At 47.9% G+C, this 15,237-nt stretch overlaps 1 protein-coding gene across 2 annotated transcripts in view; it reads left to right on the top strand.

Moving 5' to 3' along the window:
* The first annotated feature begins 1,756 nt into the window (after nt 1-1,756).
* BMPR2 (bone morphogenetic protein receptor type 2) overlaps nt 1,757-15,237 on the top strand; it is a 202,231-nt gene continuing 188,750 nt past the window's right edge. The window contains exon 1 of one of the 2 annotated variants that reach the window (XM_006130743.4): nt 1,757-2,958. In XM_006130743.4, the coding sequence (XP_006130805.1) occupies nt 2,883-2,958 (76 nt within the window). In that variant the 5' untranslated portion in view covers nt 1,757-2,882. The remainder of the gene's footprint in view (nt 2,959-15,237) is intronic. The other variant, XM_006130742.4, reaches the window with a different exon arrangement.

Genomic DNA, 15,237 nt, shown 5'->3' with positions numbered 1-15,237 from the left:
AGCAGAAGAGCAGACGTGTTCCCTGGATGCGGCAGAGTTTTTCTGGGATACTTCTGGTATCCCAGAAAAACCCTGTGGTGTAGACATAGCCGTGAGTCTCAATCATCCTTTCAGTTGTATATGATAGAATATCCAGCCCAGTGTGTGATCTTGGGCAAGTAATATAATCCCTCTGGCCTACATTGATTTTTGTGTGTGAAAATATTTGGCTGTTTTTCCTACCACCTGTATAATTCCACAGTTGCTAGCAGCAACGGAGGAACTGGTGTAAACTACATTAGAGCTGGAGCAACAGTGGGAGAACATCACAAAAATCTTGGCATAGACATAGCCTTGGTTTCTTCAGCTGAAAAATGAGAAAATATTGTACAAGATTTCTGGCAGTTTTGAGGCTAATTTTATTAATGTTTTAAAATGCTTTCAAAGTCTCCGATGGAGGTCACTAAATCAAAAATAATAATAAGAGGACAAAGAAAAACAAATTTTATTTGAGACAGCACAAGTTCTATACAATGTATTACATGAAGATATACATCTAATTCAGAAGTCTGAGGATATGCTCACTTTTTAACTATCTAGCGCTATATTATTTTGATGATGCTAATGGCAACAGTGGTGTTCATAATTTCCAATCAGAATCAGAGGTCAGTAGGCTTTAATGTGTACATGCAAACCCTACCCTGAGTGTTAACAATGTTTTGAAGTGTGTCAAATCCATCTGTGCCACTGGCTTCCCCTTTGGATTACTCAATCTTATGAGTTAGTAAAATCTAAGGGGGAGGGGGGAAATGGTTTTTAAAAATACCAGCATTTCACTGAAAATTGGATACCGTGCCTCAGATGAGTTTCCTGTCACGTCTGATATCTAATTTAAAAATACTGTAACATTTACAAATAATGTAAAATAAACTAATTTTGTGATTTTTTTAAATTTAGAAATATGAGATCTGGTCTTTCCTGAGTTTGCTGGATGACTGTGTTATTTGTTTTTGTCCATGTGTCTCTTAGATGTTTCTTATGAGGTGAAGGGTAGGCTGAAGTTGTAAAAACAATCTCCTTAGTTTTTCAAACAATCATTATTTATTACTATTACTATAAATACTGTTGCTGTTTGTGTGACAGAAGCACCTTGGCACTCCAGTGCAGAGTGGGGATTCTCTGGGTACTGCACTTGTTCGTACAGTAACAGAGACAGTCTCTGCCCCGAAGAGTTTACAAACAAGGCAGCTGGTGGATGCAGGAGCGGGGGCAAATGCGGGTGGGTTGGGAGGATGAAGGAATAGCAGAGCGAAAGGGGCCTCGCTGCTCTCTCTCCAATCCGCAGGGAGGAAAGAGGAGCTTTGCTACAGGGCCAGGGCCAGCAGCTCCCGGCCCTGCCCGTGTGTAGGCGGGGAGCCCGCACGGAGAACGCCCTGCACCGGCAGCCATGGATGGGCAGGAGCAAGCTCCTAAGGATGACTGCCTCGGTCGGGTGTGTGTCCCCGCCCCCGCCGCTGGAGGAGCCTGGTGGGGCAGCCACACTGGCGAGTGCGAGCTCACGGCTTGCAAACAGCGCTGCTGCAGCTACTGTGCGCGGAGGCACCCGGCCAGCTCCTTGACCAGCGCACCCGCCCACGCACATTTTCTCAAGGCCGCAATCTGGCAAACGCACAATTCTCCACAAATATGGCGGTGCGGGCGGGGCGCGCCAAACTCCCTTGTCAACACCCTTCTCCCTCCCCCCACCATAGGCAGACTGACAGGGTGGCGCCGCAGCCCCTCTCTAGCTACCTGGAGGCCCACCTCTATGATCAGGGGCCTCTGCGAGAGGGTGGGGAGAAGAGGGGCCTGGCTCGCGCGAGGAGACCAGCGCGGCAGTTGAGCGGGCAGGCAGGAGACAAACGGGGCGGGGCCAGGCGGGCTGCTGGAGGGGGAGGGGGCCGCGAGCTCAGACTGGCAGTTAGCGGCGACTCCCCTTTGTGTCTGGTCTGGGAGGCGACGCGCGTGGATCTTCTCCTCCCCTCCGCGCGCTCCTGCTAGCCGCGCCGCTGTGCGGGGGGGCGAGGACGGGAGCAGGCGCCGCCGCGTGAGGGAGCCAGCCTGTGGCAAGGCGCGGGGCTCCGCGGCACCCCATAGCCGCCGGCTGAAGTCCGGAGACGCCTCCCTCCGCGCGGTGGCTGCTCGAGGCGCTGGAGAGCTGCCCGCCGGCGGAGCGAGGGGGCCTCTGTCGCGAGCTGCAGCCTGAGCCGTTGCTGAGCTGGAAGCACCCGGCTGGGCGCCCTCCAGTCCCGAGGGGCCGGGGCTGCGCCCTCGAGCAGGGTGCCTGCAGAGACGGGCCGGGCCACGGCGCCGCCTGTACATGGCAGTGGCGGGGAGGGACCTCGCCTAGTTAAGCGACGCGGAAAGGGCCGAAGGACGACGGCGTCGGTCCGCGGCATGGGGGTGTCCCTCTGACCGCAGCCCTCAGCACTGGCTCTGCGGACCCGGGGCAGGAGAGGTGACAGTTGCTGCCGATTTTTCTCCTTATCCCCCTCCCTGGATATGTTTCATGCGAAACCTGGATGCTTCTTTGATATCGTCAAGTTGCGTGGGAAATAATCTGGGTTTCCGGTGTGACCGCAAGAGTGACTGCTTACCCAGGGGAAGGGAAATGCAGCCTGGCTTGGAAACCAAACCCCCCTTTTCTTATGATCGCTAGAAAGAAGAGGAGCCAGTCCTGAGGCATGAGGACAGATACGTGTAAAGGAGTAAGAGCTCAGACAGCTCCTGTCATCTGCCGTTTGCCCTTCCAGACTGGATTGTGATCCAAGAGCGTTTTAAAGATTGTTTCGAAAGGAGGAATTTCCTCCCTTTTCTGTATTTTTTTTCTTTTTCTTCTGCCTCCTCCTTTCGCTTCCTCAGGTATGAGTGCCTCTCTGCAGCACCTTATGCTGGTGCTCATGCTCTCCAGTGCCACCCTGCTGCTCAGCACTGCGTCTGGTAAGTAGCCACCGGGTGTAATATACTAGCCATTCTGGCATTCGAAAGGGGGTGGGGTCCATCGGTACTTTGATATATCTGTGACCCATTAAAAAGTAGAGTGCCTGTGTGTCACAGTGAAGTATGATAATGTTTTTAAGTGAGGACCTATCATCTTCGAGACTTTCTCATTCACCTGTTTCTTTGTAGAAAGCCCAATTTGCAGTGAAGGTTTATTTTCTCTTGGTCTGTTCATGGTGATAAATGGAATGTGTTCATTTTTTCGGGGTGAGGAAGAATAATTTGGTATGGTGGGTTTTTTCCATGAAATGTTTAACATCTTTGTGAGGTAATGCTGGAATTTTAAAAATACATTGTAATCACAAGCAGAGCTATGTCTGCTTGCTAATGGGGGGTCTTTGGGCACAGCCATTTTTTATTTTACTAACATCAGTGTTATTGGGTAATTATAGCTATAACATTTGCTATATCTTTTAGGGTAATTATATAATGCATATTTCTTCTTGGAGCTTGAAACAAAAATGAAAATTTTTCATCTTCATGAGATTTATAGAATAGTAAAATAAGATGGTGATGAGGAATACTGCAAGATCTGAGCATACATAATGCTAAGCGTTTTATTTACTTACAGTAAGTTAAAGTATAATATTTTTGGAAAATTGCTCTATTTTAAACTTTTTAGAGCTCAGTATTACATGCACAGAGCAATTAGCCGTGAGACTAGAACCCTATGTAGCCCTTGCATCCTTTGGCTTTTGATCATAGTGGCAGATTAGCATGAAGGAGCTCTCTGAAGTGTTACCCAGGTTTATTAGGTGCTAATACTTATTCCTCCCTTTTATATGCTTTTAACAGTTTGTAGAAGATCTTTGGTAGCTTTCTTTCCACTCAGAAGCCAGTGTATAGAATCCTCAGTCTTTTCCAGCATTATTTTATAATGTACTGAGTAAGTCTCAGGTGTAGGATAATAGATAAATGTGAAGTTTCTTGTGAAGCGAGCATAAGAAGATTGATAGTTGGCACAAATCTTTATTTTAATTATCTTGTAATGCATTTTGGTCAGTGGTCAAAATAGTGTCTTTCATAGTAGAATAATACTGTGAATTGGATGTGTTTAGGCAGTTTCTTCATTGATTTACTAAGAATGGACAGTCTTCCATTTTATAAAAGGCCTTCTTTGGGGAAATATTGAACTGAAACAATTGAGATGGAGCACTTTCCTGCATCTGCCTGACTTTTGCCTGACCTTGATATTTTAGATTGACTTTTACCATGTTTCTCTGTGATAATTTGATAAGAGGATTTCTTTGAAGAATAAAACCTTTCAAGGTCAAAAGCTTTGATATTAAAACCTTTATGCATTTAAAATATTCCATTATCTAACCTTTTCCCTTAAATGTGAGAGTTGAAAAATAGTTTTCTTTCTCATTCACTTTGTTAAACTTCTGAGGGTTAATTTTTTTTTTGTGCTGATGAAAAAGATTTAATAGCACTGATCTGAGCCAGGCAGGGGATGGGCAGGTGCCTGCTAGTCTGCTTAGTGAATTTTGCCAATTTCACCTCAATTCTGATCACTGCTACTTTTGTCCTGGGTTTGTCTAGTACAGAGACTGGTCATCATGTCATGTTCTTGTGAAATGCATGAATAGGAACTAATTTTCACATTGTGGCTATATAATACTTTTTCTGTTATTATGTACAATACAAAAGTTCTATGCAGCTTAAAAAGTTGGGCTGACAACAAATGTTCTCCCTCTTTCCCCCACCCCCCACCCACATGTGGAATAAAATTTTGTGTTCCCTGAGGCATGGCCAGGTGTACAGCACCAGTAGAAACACATGCTGCCAGCTGTGGGTAGCTTTTGGTGCTTTGCTAATCAGCTGGGTGATGCCTGAATCTCTCCTGGGTGGCCACCCAAGCACACATCTTACAGAGAACATTGGTCAACTGTGCGTAAGAATTAGAGATGTGAATGGTAAACCCATAAGCCTCAGCTTACTGGTTCCAGTTAATCAGTATGGGCTGAAGCAGCTGCCTGCCTGCCTCCATCCCTCTGGTCAGAGCAGTACATGTCTGTAGTGGGCCTCCTTGGGCCACGCTGCTGCAGGCAGGGGCTGCTCTGGCTGGCCACAGCACCTGCCCCTGGTTAATTGGTTAAACGGTTAAACTTAATGTCTAATAGATTAACTAATTAAATGGGATTGTATATTCCTACTAAGAATATTCTAATGGTTTGAGATTTAGCTAACCCCCCCCCTTCCGCCCACAAAATGGAGAACGTCTGCCCTCATAGGAGTGGGGAACCTTTTTTGGGTTGCACACAAGTGAGATGCAAAAAACCCCAAACAAATCCTCATTGATGTGGCCCTCCTCGACTGAGAAGGAGAAAGACACTCTCCACATTCACCTCGCACACTAGAGCCTACGGGGGTTCAGCCTAGTAGATTTTGTGTGCTCCAGCTCCATGGTCGGACAGTAGGGAACTGGAGCACCAGCGTGAGCTCCCCAGTGCTGGGGGAGGGCTCTGAACCTCAGGGGCTGGATCCAAGCAAGCCAGGGGCCGCATCTGGCCCCGGACCTGAGGTTCCCCGCCCCTGCCTTATATGTATGTGAATGACCCCATGCACTTGCCCAAAAGTAAAATCTGTGCATTTTACATCTAAGTGCTTAATTTTGGCCCTGTGCAGCTTTGAAATCCTTTATTAACACCAAGCTACCGTATTTTAGCTAATATAACCCACGGGTTATATTTGTTTTTACAAACCCTGCACACACACCCCCACCCTCCCGCGGGGTATACTCGGGTGCGGGGTATACAACATTTTTTTTACACACCAGCTCACCTCCCAGTTCCTCCACAGCCGTAGGGAGGGGCAGGAGGAGCACTCCCCTGCCCGGTTGCTGCGCAGCCTCCGGACGGTGAGCACTCCCCTGCCTGGTTCCTGCGCAGCCTCCAGGCGGGGGAGTGCTTACCGCCTGATTCCTCCGCAGCCGTGGGAAGGGGCGGGGAAGCGCTCATCCAGCTGCACAGGAACTGGACAGTGAGGGCTCCCCTACCTGGAGGCTGGAACTGGGTGGTGAGTGGCTGGCTAATTTCCCTCTTCCCCTCTCCCCCCGCACCATAAATATACCCCGGCACAGCCTTGTATACCCTGTGAGTTATACTCGTGCGCGGGATATACAAGATTTTTTTTAACTCAAAAAGCAAAAACCGCGGGGTATATTTGCTAAAAGACAGTATGTCTGATCTAGTGAATGGATAAGATAATATCAGCAATACATTTCATCTGCTAAATGTGAAATAATTTACACAGCAGAGGGAAAAATTTAATTAGAACATTATAAGTTACATGAGAATTGACTCAGGAAATATATCTGGGCATCATTGGAGGACATCTTAGTTAAGACCTTTGCTCAACACGTAGCTGTAATTTAAACAAGGAGAGATGTGGGGAGCATAAGAAACAAGGTGGAACATAAAACAATGGCAATAAAAATATATGGTTCACCTTTATATAGGATACTCAGTACTGAAAAGGAGATAGTAGATAGGGTTCTTTCTGTCCATTTAACACTTGAGGACCTAATCAGGGGCTTAATTTGTTTTGGAATAAAGCTCCATTCCCCTCCCCCAACTTTTCATAGGGCCTTCCACATCTTGCCCTCTCCCTACTGGACTTTGTAGGGTATAATACAGATTAAACCTCTCTAGTCTGGCACTCTCAGGACCTGACGGGTGCTGAACAAGAGAATTTGCTGAACCCTAGGAGGTCAGTATTGGCTATCAGCATTACTAACACTTCGAATGTCTACACTTGCACCCTATTTTGAAATAGGGATGCAAATGAAGACATTTGAAATTGCAAATGAAGCCGGGATTTAAATATCTCACGCTTCATTTGCATAATCGCGTTATGGCGCTATTTGGAAATAAAACATGCTGTGTAGACGCGTTATTTCAAGAGAAAACCCTTCTCTCGAAATAACCCTTATTCTTCATCAAATGAGGTTTAACAGTTACAGGCAGTCCCCGAGTTACGCGGATCCGACTTACGTCGGATCCGCAGTTACGAACGGGGCACTTCCTCTCCCTGGTCTCGAGCAGACCAGGGAGAGGAAGCAAAGCGGCGGCGGAATGCGCGGCCAGCTGACAGCCCAGACGCTTCTGGGCTGTCAGCTGGCCGCGCGCTCCGCTCTGCTCCCCCCCCCCCCCTGCAGACCAGGGGGAGGGGGAGCAGAGCGGAGCAGAGCAGAGCGGCGGAACGCGCAGCCAGCTGACAGCCCAGACGCTTCTGGGCTGTCAGCTGGCCGCGCGTTCTGCCGCTCTGCTCTGCTCTGCTCCGCTCTGCTCTGCTCCCCCTCCCCGTGGTCTGCAGACCAGGGGGAGGGGGAGCAGAGCGGAGCACGCGGCCAGCTGACAGCCCAGATGCGTCTGGGCTGTCAGCTGGCCGCGCGTTCTGCCGCTCTGCTCTGCTCCGCTCTGCTCCCCCTCCCCCTGGTCTGCAAACCATGGGGGAGGAGGGGGAAGCAGAGCGGAGCACGCGGCCAGCTGACAGCCCAGACGCGTCTGGGCTGTCAGCTGGCCGCGCGTTCTGCCGCTCTGCTCTGCTCCGCTCTGCTCCCCCTCCCCCTGGTCTGCAAACCATGGGGGAGGGGGAGGGGAAGCAGAGCGGAGCACGCGGCCAGCTGACAGCCCAGACGCGTCTGGGCTGTCAGCTGGCCGCGCGTTCCGCCGCTCTGCTCTACTCTGCTCCCCCTCCCCCTGGTCTGCAGACCTGGGGGACGGGGAGCAGAGCAGAGCAAAGCCGCGGAGCCCGAGGGCAGCAGGATAGCCACGGCGCATCTGGGCTGTCCCGCTGCCTGCGTGTTCCACCGCTTTGCTCCCCGTCCCCCTGGTCTGCAGACCAGGGGGACGGGGAGCAAAGCAGAGCAAAGCCACGGAGCCCGAGGGCAGCAGGATAGCCACGGCGCGTCTGGGCTGTCCCGCTGCCCCCGTGCTCCGCGGCTTTGCTCCGGACGCCTGTGGTACAGCAGCTGGGGCGCTGCCGGTTGGTCCCGTAGCGCCGCTCTGGGTGCCACTGGACCAACCCAGCAGCACCCCAGCTGCTCTGCCCCAGGTGTCCCCTAGTCAGCAGCTGCTGAAAATGACCAGTGGCTGACTACAGGAAGCCCCTGCCCCGGGCTTCCTGGAATCAGCCGCTGATCAGTTTCAGCAGCAGCTGACTTGGGGATGCCTGGGGTTCTTAAGTTGAATCTGTATGTAAGTCAGAACTGGCGTCCAGATTCAGCCACTGTTGAAACTGATCAGTTTCAGCAGCGGCTGAATCTGGACGCCAGTTCCGACTTACATACAGATTCAACTTAAGAACAAACCTACAGTCCCTATCTTGTACGTAACCCGGGGACTGCCTGTATTTCGAGAGAAGGATTTTCTCTTGAAATAACGCGTCTACACAGCGTGTTTTATTTTCAAATAGCGCTATTTTGAAATAGCGCCATAACGCGATTATGCAAATGAAGTATGGGATATTTAAATCTTGGCTTAATTTACAATTTCAAATGTCTTCATTTGCATCCCTATTTTGAAATAGGGTGCAAGTGTAGACATACCCCTACTGAGCTCTTAGAAGATATTCAAGGGTAAATTGGAGCTAAATAACAGCACAGAACTCTGAGAGCCAGGACTGGTGGCTGTAAACAAGCTTTATGAATCTGCAGGAAACTGCTAAGTGGACATTTGAGTAACTAAAATCATACTGGGCCAAGGATGTTGCCGTATTAGAGAGGTACAACCTGTATTAGAGAGGTATACATATAATGCTTTGTTTGATGACACATTTCCTCCTTCCCCTGGATATATTTTCTTCTGAAATAACACTCCTAAGCCTAATAAACATGTATAACTAACTGCAGACTCAGAATTTTTCCTGTCCTGGCTCTCTGAGGAACTCTATCATCTTCCTGTATAAAATCTCCACGGGTCATAAGAAGTGTCCAGTATTCTTTTATTCAACTTGCATTGCCATACCTCTAAGGCAGTGGTCTCCATCCTTTTTAAGCATGAGATCACTTTTTGAATGTAAGTGTAATCCAGGATCCACCTCAAATATAAGTACCCTTGCCCCACCTCCTTCCTTCCCTTTTTCCTAGGCCGTGCCCCTGTTCACTCCATTCTCCCTCTCTTGCCCATTCTCTCTCTCACTCACTCTCATCAGGCTGGAACAGAGGGTTGAGGTGCAGACTCTGGTCTTGGATTAAGGCAGAGGTTCTCAAACTTTGTGACACCACAACCCCTTAAAATGCTAAATGAATTTGTGTGACCTCTTCCTCCCCCCTTCTCACCAGATTCTTTGCCCTCCTGGGGTTCCTTCAAGGCGTTTGCGGACCTCAACGCCCTTCCCCCTTGCAGGCTCCTTCCCCCTCCCTCCCCCCATCTCTTTCTCCTCTCTGTCTCTTTTCCGCTCCCCATCCCTTTGGTTGGTTCCTTCCTTCTCTCTCTCCTCTCCTCCGTCCTCCACTCCTCTCTCGTGTCTCCTCTGCCGCCTCCTCTGACCCCCATGTGCCCTTATTTACTTCCAGGTCCTCTGCACCGACCCAATCCCCCAGCCTGCTGCCTGAGGGACCTCCCCTTTCCTAGCTGGGGAAGCGTTCGGTCTCCCAGCAACCGTGCCCCGGCCGGCCGCTCGCACGTCTGCTCCTGCGCCGGCACCGGCCTCACTCTTCCGCCACCTTGCCTCCTCCTGCAGCTGAGCCGCTCTCCTGGACTCCCGTGGCCCCAGCCACGCTGCGCGGCTTGCCGGCAGCTGCCTTCTGCTGCCCTGCTGCTCTTTGCGGCCCGGGGGAGAGGTGTCGCAAGTGAAAAATCAACTCCAGCTACGACTCCCCTCTAAGTTGCTCGGGTCGCGACCCACAGTTCGAGAAATGCTAGATTAAAGGATCTGGAGTGTGAGAGCGGCTCTGATCTGAGCTTGGGTCAGGCAATGGGGATTTAGGAGGGGGTTCCAGGTGCAGACCCTGGGATGACATTTGGATGCAGGGTGCTTGGGGTGCAGGAGGAGAGTTCATGACTGGCATAGGGTTTTAGGATATGGGCTCCCGCTGGGCTCTACTAACCTCAGGTGGCTCCTGGGTGGTGGTGCAGGGGGGCTAAAGTAGGCTCACCCCTGCCCTGGCTCTGGCACACTCCCAAAAGCAGCCCGCAAACTCAAATCTTGTTTTGCCCCCTCTCTGCTCTGTGGAGAAATGATACGGAGTGGGAGGGAGTACCTTGACATCAGCCCCGGTCCTCTCGCACCTCTGCCCTGCACAGCAAGGAGGAGGCTCCTGAGAGGAAAGCTCTAAGGCAAGGGGCAGGAGCTGCACAGCAGTGGTGGGAGGGGCAGCTAAAGTGCTGGCACTTGATAGCCTCTTGGCCAAACCAGTCAAGATCACCTGTCAGAGGCTCCAGGATCTGCTAGTAGATCTTGATCTAGTGACTGGTGATCACTGCTCTAAGGAGTAATGTTACTGTGAGGGGAAAAAGTGTCAACAAAGGGTTGAAAGGGCCTTCAAAGATGACCTAAAAAGAAAAGGGAAAAATGGGCGCTTATGCCATTTAAATTTAGTGTTTATTTTGTATAAAGAAGGCTGACATTATTCCTTGCACTTCTTTTTCTTTAGAAATATCAATCATATTATCATAGTGAATCTTCCTTTTTTTCCTTGTTGGAGGATTTCTTGGTTACTTTTATCCTAGGACCTTAATTTAAGAGGAGTGGGATTGAATCCTTGAGACCATTTCTTGTATGGCTTTTGTTAAAGGTTTTGTTTTGTTTTTGTTAACATTTATTTAATAGTCTGAATAAAAATTACTTCCCCTCTAAATCAGTCAGTTTCACTTCCTTGGTATCTGCAATGTGTAATCCTCAAAGACCTGCATTTCATATGATATTTTTTACATTATACAATACAGCAGATATTAGAAGAAAAGAAAAAAAGTATTTCAGGATATCTTTAAAAAATCTGTTGGTCTTTTCCTGCACAGTTATTTGTCTCAATATTAAAAAGCTAAAGTACTTTTACAATAGATGGAAATATGTAATGGTTGAATACTTTTTAAAATAAATGAAAATAATGTTTTTAAATTTTAAAATGAATTCCTTTTCTGTCCAGAAAGTTGGTTTTCTCAGTGTTTCAAATTTTATTCTAAATGAGAAATTTATGAAATGTAGGTCAGATTGACCCTTTAAATTCAATTTCTCTAGTGAACAGTATTTCTGACTTCATCTAAGATGACAATGTCCTCTTATGTGGACTTTTGAGCTCGTATGCCAAAGTAAATGCCTGAAATGATCTCTATTCCAAGTCTCTGCTGCTTTGCCACAGATGTGCCTGTTGCCATTGACTATGGCCATTGGATTTTTCCCATTTGAGTAGGAGTCAGGAAATCTGATTTATGATGGTTAGGTGATGGGAACTTGTTCAGGGGGGCTTAAAATGGCAGACGCAACCACTCACACTGCTTGGTTGAAGGGCACAGTTAATAGGTGTATAAATCCTTCCCCCCACATTATGGTAGGCATTCTTTAACTTTTGAGGCCTTATTCTGAATGTACTATTGGAAAAAGGCAAATGTAGTGCCCATCTTCAAAAAAGGGAAGAAGGATGATCCAGGGAACTATAGGCCAGTCAGTCTTACCTCGGTTCCTGGAAAAATCATGAAAGGGATCCTTAAGGAATCCATTTTGAGGCACTTGGAAGAGAGGAAAGTGATTAGGAATAGTCAGCATGGATTCACAAAGGGAAAGTCGTGCCTGACCAATCTGATTAGCTTCTATGATGCGGTAACTGGCTCTGTGGACGTAGGAAAGTCAGTGGATGTGATATACCTTGACTTTAGCAAGGCTTTTGATACTGTCTCCCACAATATTCTTGCCAGCAAGTTAAGGGAATGTGGATTGGATAAATGGACGGTAAGATGGATAGAAAGATGGCTAGAAGGCTGGGCCCAGCGGGTAGTGATCAACAGCTTGATGTCAGGTTGGCAGTCGTTTTCTATTGGAGTGCCCAAAGGTTCGGTTCTAGGACTGGTTTTGTTCAATATCTTTATTAATGACCTGGATGAGGGGATGGATTGCACCCTCAGCAAGTTAGCGGATGACACTAAGCTAGGGGGAGAGGTAGGGTCCAGAGTGACTTAGACAAATTGGAGGATTGGGCCACAAGAAATCTGATGAGGTTCAACAAGGACAAGTGCAGAGTCCTGCCCTTGGGATGGAAGAATCCCAAGCATTGTTACAAGCTGGGGACCTACCAGTTAAGTAGTAGTTCTGCAGAAAAGGACTTGGGGGTTACAGTGGAAGCTGGATATGAGTCAACAGTGTGCCCTTATATGCCATTAGCCTTATTGGCTACTAGGTTGCATTAAGAGGAGCATTGCCAGCAGATCCAGAGATGTCATTATTCCCCTTTATTCGGCTTTGGTGAGGCCACATCTGAAGTATTGTGTCCAGTTCTGGGTCCCCCACTACAAAAAGGATGTGGATGCATTGGAGAGGATCCAGCAGAGGGCAACCAAAATGATTAGGGAGCTGGAGCATGAGACTTATGAGGAGAGGCTGAGGACAGGCTGAGGGAGTTGGGTCTGTTTAGTCTGCAGAAGCGAAGAGTGAAGGGGGATTTGATAGCAGCCTTCAATTTCCTGAAGGGAGGTTCCAAAGAGGATTGAAAGAGGCTGTTCTCAGTAGTGACAGATGGTAGAACAATGGTCTCAAGTTGTGGGAGAGGTCCAGGTTGGATATTAGGAAAAACTATTTCACTAGGAGGGTAGTGAAGCACTGGAATGGGTTACCTAGGGAAGTAGTGGAGTCTCCATCCCTAGAGGTGTTTAAGTCTCGGCTTGACAAAGCCCTGGCCGGGTTGATTTAGTTGGGATTGGTCCTGCCTAGAGCTGGACTTGATGACCTTCTGGTGTCTTTTCCAGCTCTATGGTTCTGTGATACTAGCCCCACCTTTAATGGAGATATATGTGTGTTAACTGTAGTTTTAAAAGTCGTGTTGCCAAGGAGCCAGAGAATAGAGTAGGGCGTCTCTGAACCAGTGCACAGGGTTTCTGTATGAAAGGCTCTTCTTTCCTAGAGATTCAGGATAGCTAGCTCTCCTGCTTTTTCTGCTGTGGCACAAACTTCACTACTTCGCTATGGACTGAGAGATCAGGATACTTTAGCTGAGTTTTCCTTTTCATTGGAGATGACCCTCTGTGTTTATCCTACCTATCTTTCTACCTACCTACCTACCGACTTTCCTTGTTACTTTTCTAGCACATATTGCCTGAAAGGGACTTCAGCTTAACCCCCCCTCATTATAATGGATTTTTAAAAAGTGTTAAACAGCATTATTTAGTATAAGTGAAATGGACTGGACAATAATATTTTTCTCATTTTTTTTTCCTTTGTGTTTTTTTCAGCACCACATATAGTCAGTTTCACGGTTTCCTTTATATTGTAAGGAAGCTAGTGTCCTTTTTATGTGCATTTCATGCAGAAACAGGAGAGAGAACATTTTAAAATGTGAATATATAATTTTGAGCCACAGAAATTAGAGAGGTACTCCGTGTAATGCATGTGTTGTATAGCAGGAGGTCTTGTCAATTTTAAAGGATAAGTTAGAGTTGATGGGTGTTCCTTAAACATAGATCTTCTTCGAAGGGTTAATACATTTTCTCTGGAGAGTGGGAAAGGCCCTTACCTGAATGACTTCATAAATTGCATTTAGAAAAAAACAATTAACCTAGAATGAGAGAGAAACAACAGTTATTCTGGGTAACATTTCTCTGTTTTATAGGAATAGGAGCACAGTTTAAATGCAGCTTTAAGACTGTCTTAATAAGCATTTTATCTAGTTCTATGGATTCATTGAAACTATGCACATTTTTCTTTTGTTCAGATTTGTCAGTTTTATTTACCTTTATAACATCTAAAAAAGGAAGAAGTGAAGATAATCTGTTCTTAACTAACAACAACCAAAAATCTGTTTGAATATAGCAGTCTCTATTGAAGGCCATATCTCCACTGGCAGATGTAAAGTGTTGGCAGTTACAGTGCTGCTCACTGTGAAAACTCTATTGGGTGTCCATACTGTCAGCCATCAGCATGACCACACTCACGGCACTTGCAGTGCCTTTAGAGCGGCACATTTTGGGCAATCCCGCTGGGCCCCTCTTCTTCTTCTCCCGCAGAGGTTTGTGCAGAGGCGTGGGGTGTCCTGGGTCCTGTCCCGATGCTCCGTGGGGCATTGCTTTGCATCCCACCAACCATTGTGCTTCTGTTTACATTTGGTACTATCTTTCAACTAGGGATGTAAGCGAGTAGTTGACTGCCAAATAATTCTAGTCTTATCGGGTAGTTGAGTCGACTACACAGCTACTCGCTCCCCCCCCTTTTGCCTCTGTATTAGAGGCAGTGGGGGGGGAGGGGTTGGAAGCTGGCTTAAAAGCCGGTTCCCCCAGCACCATTTCTATGAAGCTGCCTGCCCCCCTTCCACATTACTGCCTCTGGCAGTAGCCCCTGTCTGCAGGGGGTCTGCAGTTTAAATGTAGGAACTGGGCTGCCTGAGTGCCCGCCTCTAACTACATTTAAGCTGCAGAGCTGCAGCAGGGGTAGCTCCTGGATCCAGCATGAACTGGGAATGAGGAGGCCTTCCCTTGATAATCCCCCATCCCTAATCGTGTAGTTGATAAAAATTTGACTGACTACACGATTAGTGAATTTTCCACATCTTAACACCCTTACTTTCAACTAGGGATGTGAATGGTTAGCCAGTTAACCAATAAGTCCCACCCTTAATGGGTGAGGCTTACTGGTTAGAGTTAACCAGTGGGGGCTGGAGCAGCCCCGTGGGGCCCGCCATTGGCGGGGCACACTCCGGTTTGGCTGGAGCAGCCCCTTCCTGAGCAGCCTGGCCAGAGCAACTCCCATCTATGGCAAGCTTAGTCCAAGTATGCTGCAAGCAGGCTCGCTGCAGCCTGGTCAGAGCAGCCCCTGGCCATAGCGGGTAGGGGGTCTGCTCCAGTCCGCCTGCTCCTGTTTAATCAGTTAACTGGTTAAACAGAGTTTAACTGGTTAACTGATTAAATGGGATTTTACATCCCTACTTTCAATGGCTTCTGTGCTGTGTGCTGTGTGTGTAGGAATGGATCCCCAGCTGTTTATGCAAGTGTTGATAGGTCTCACTACCACGTCATGCATGGCAGTTGTTATTCCTGAAGCTGCAAAGTGACGATGAGGCGTCTGAGCAGCATT

Source organism: Pelodiscus sinensis, chromosome 7 (assembly GCF_049634645.1).
Source record: "Pelodiscus sinensis isolate JC-2024 chromosome 7, ASM4963464v1, whole genome shotgun sequence".
Classification (NCBI taxonomy): Eukaryota; Metazoa; Chordata; order Testudines; family Trionychidae; genus Pelodiscus; species Pelodiscus sinensis.
Note: the sequence above shows the minus strand (reverse complement) of the source record. Positions and strands in the feature narration are given on the sequence as shown.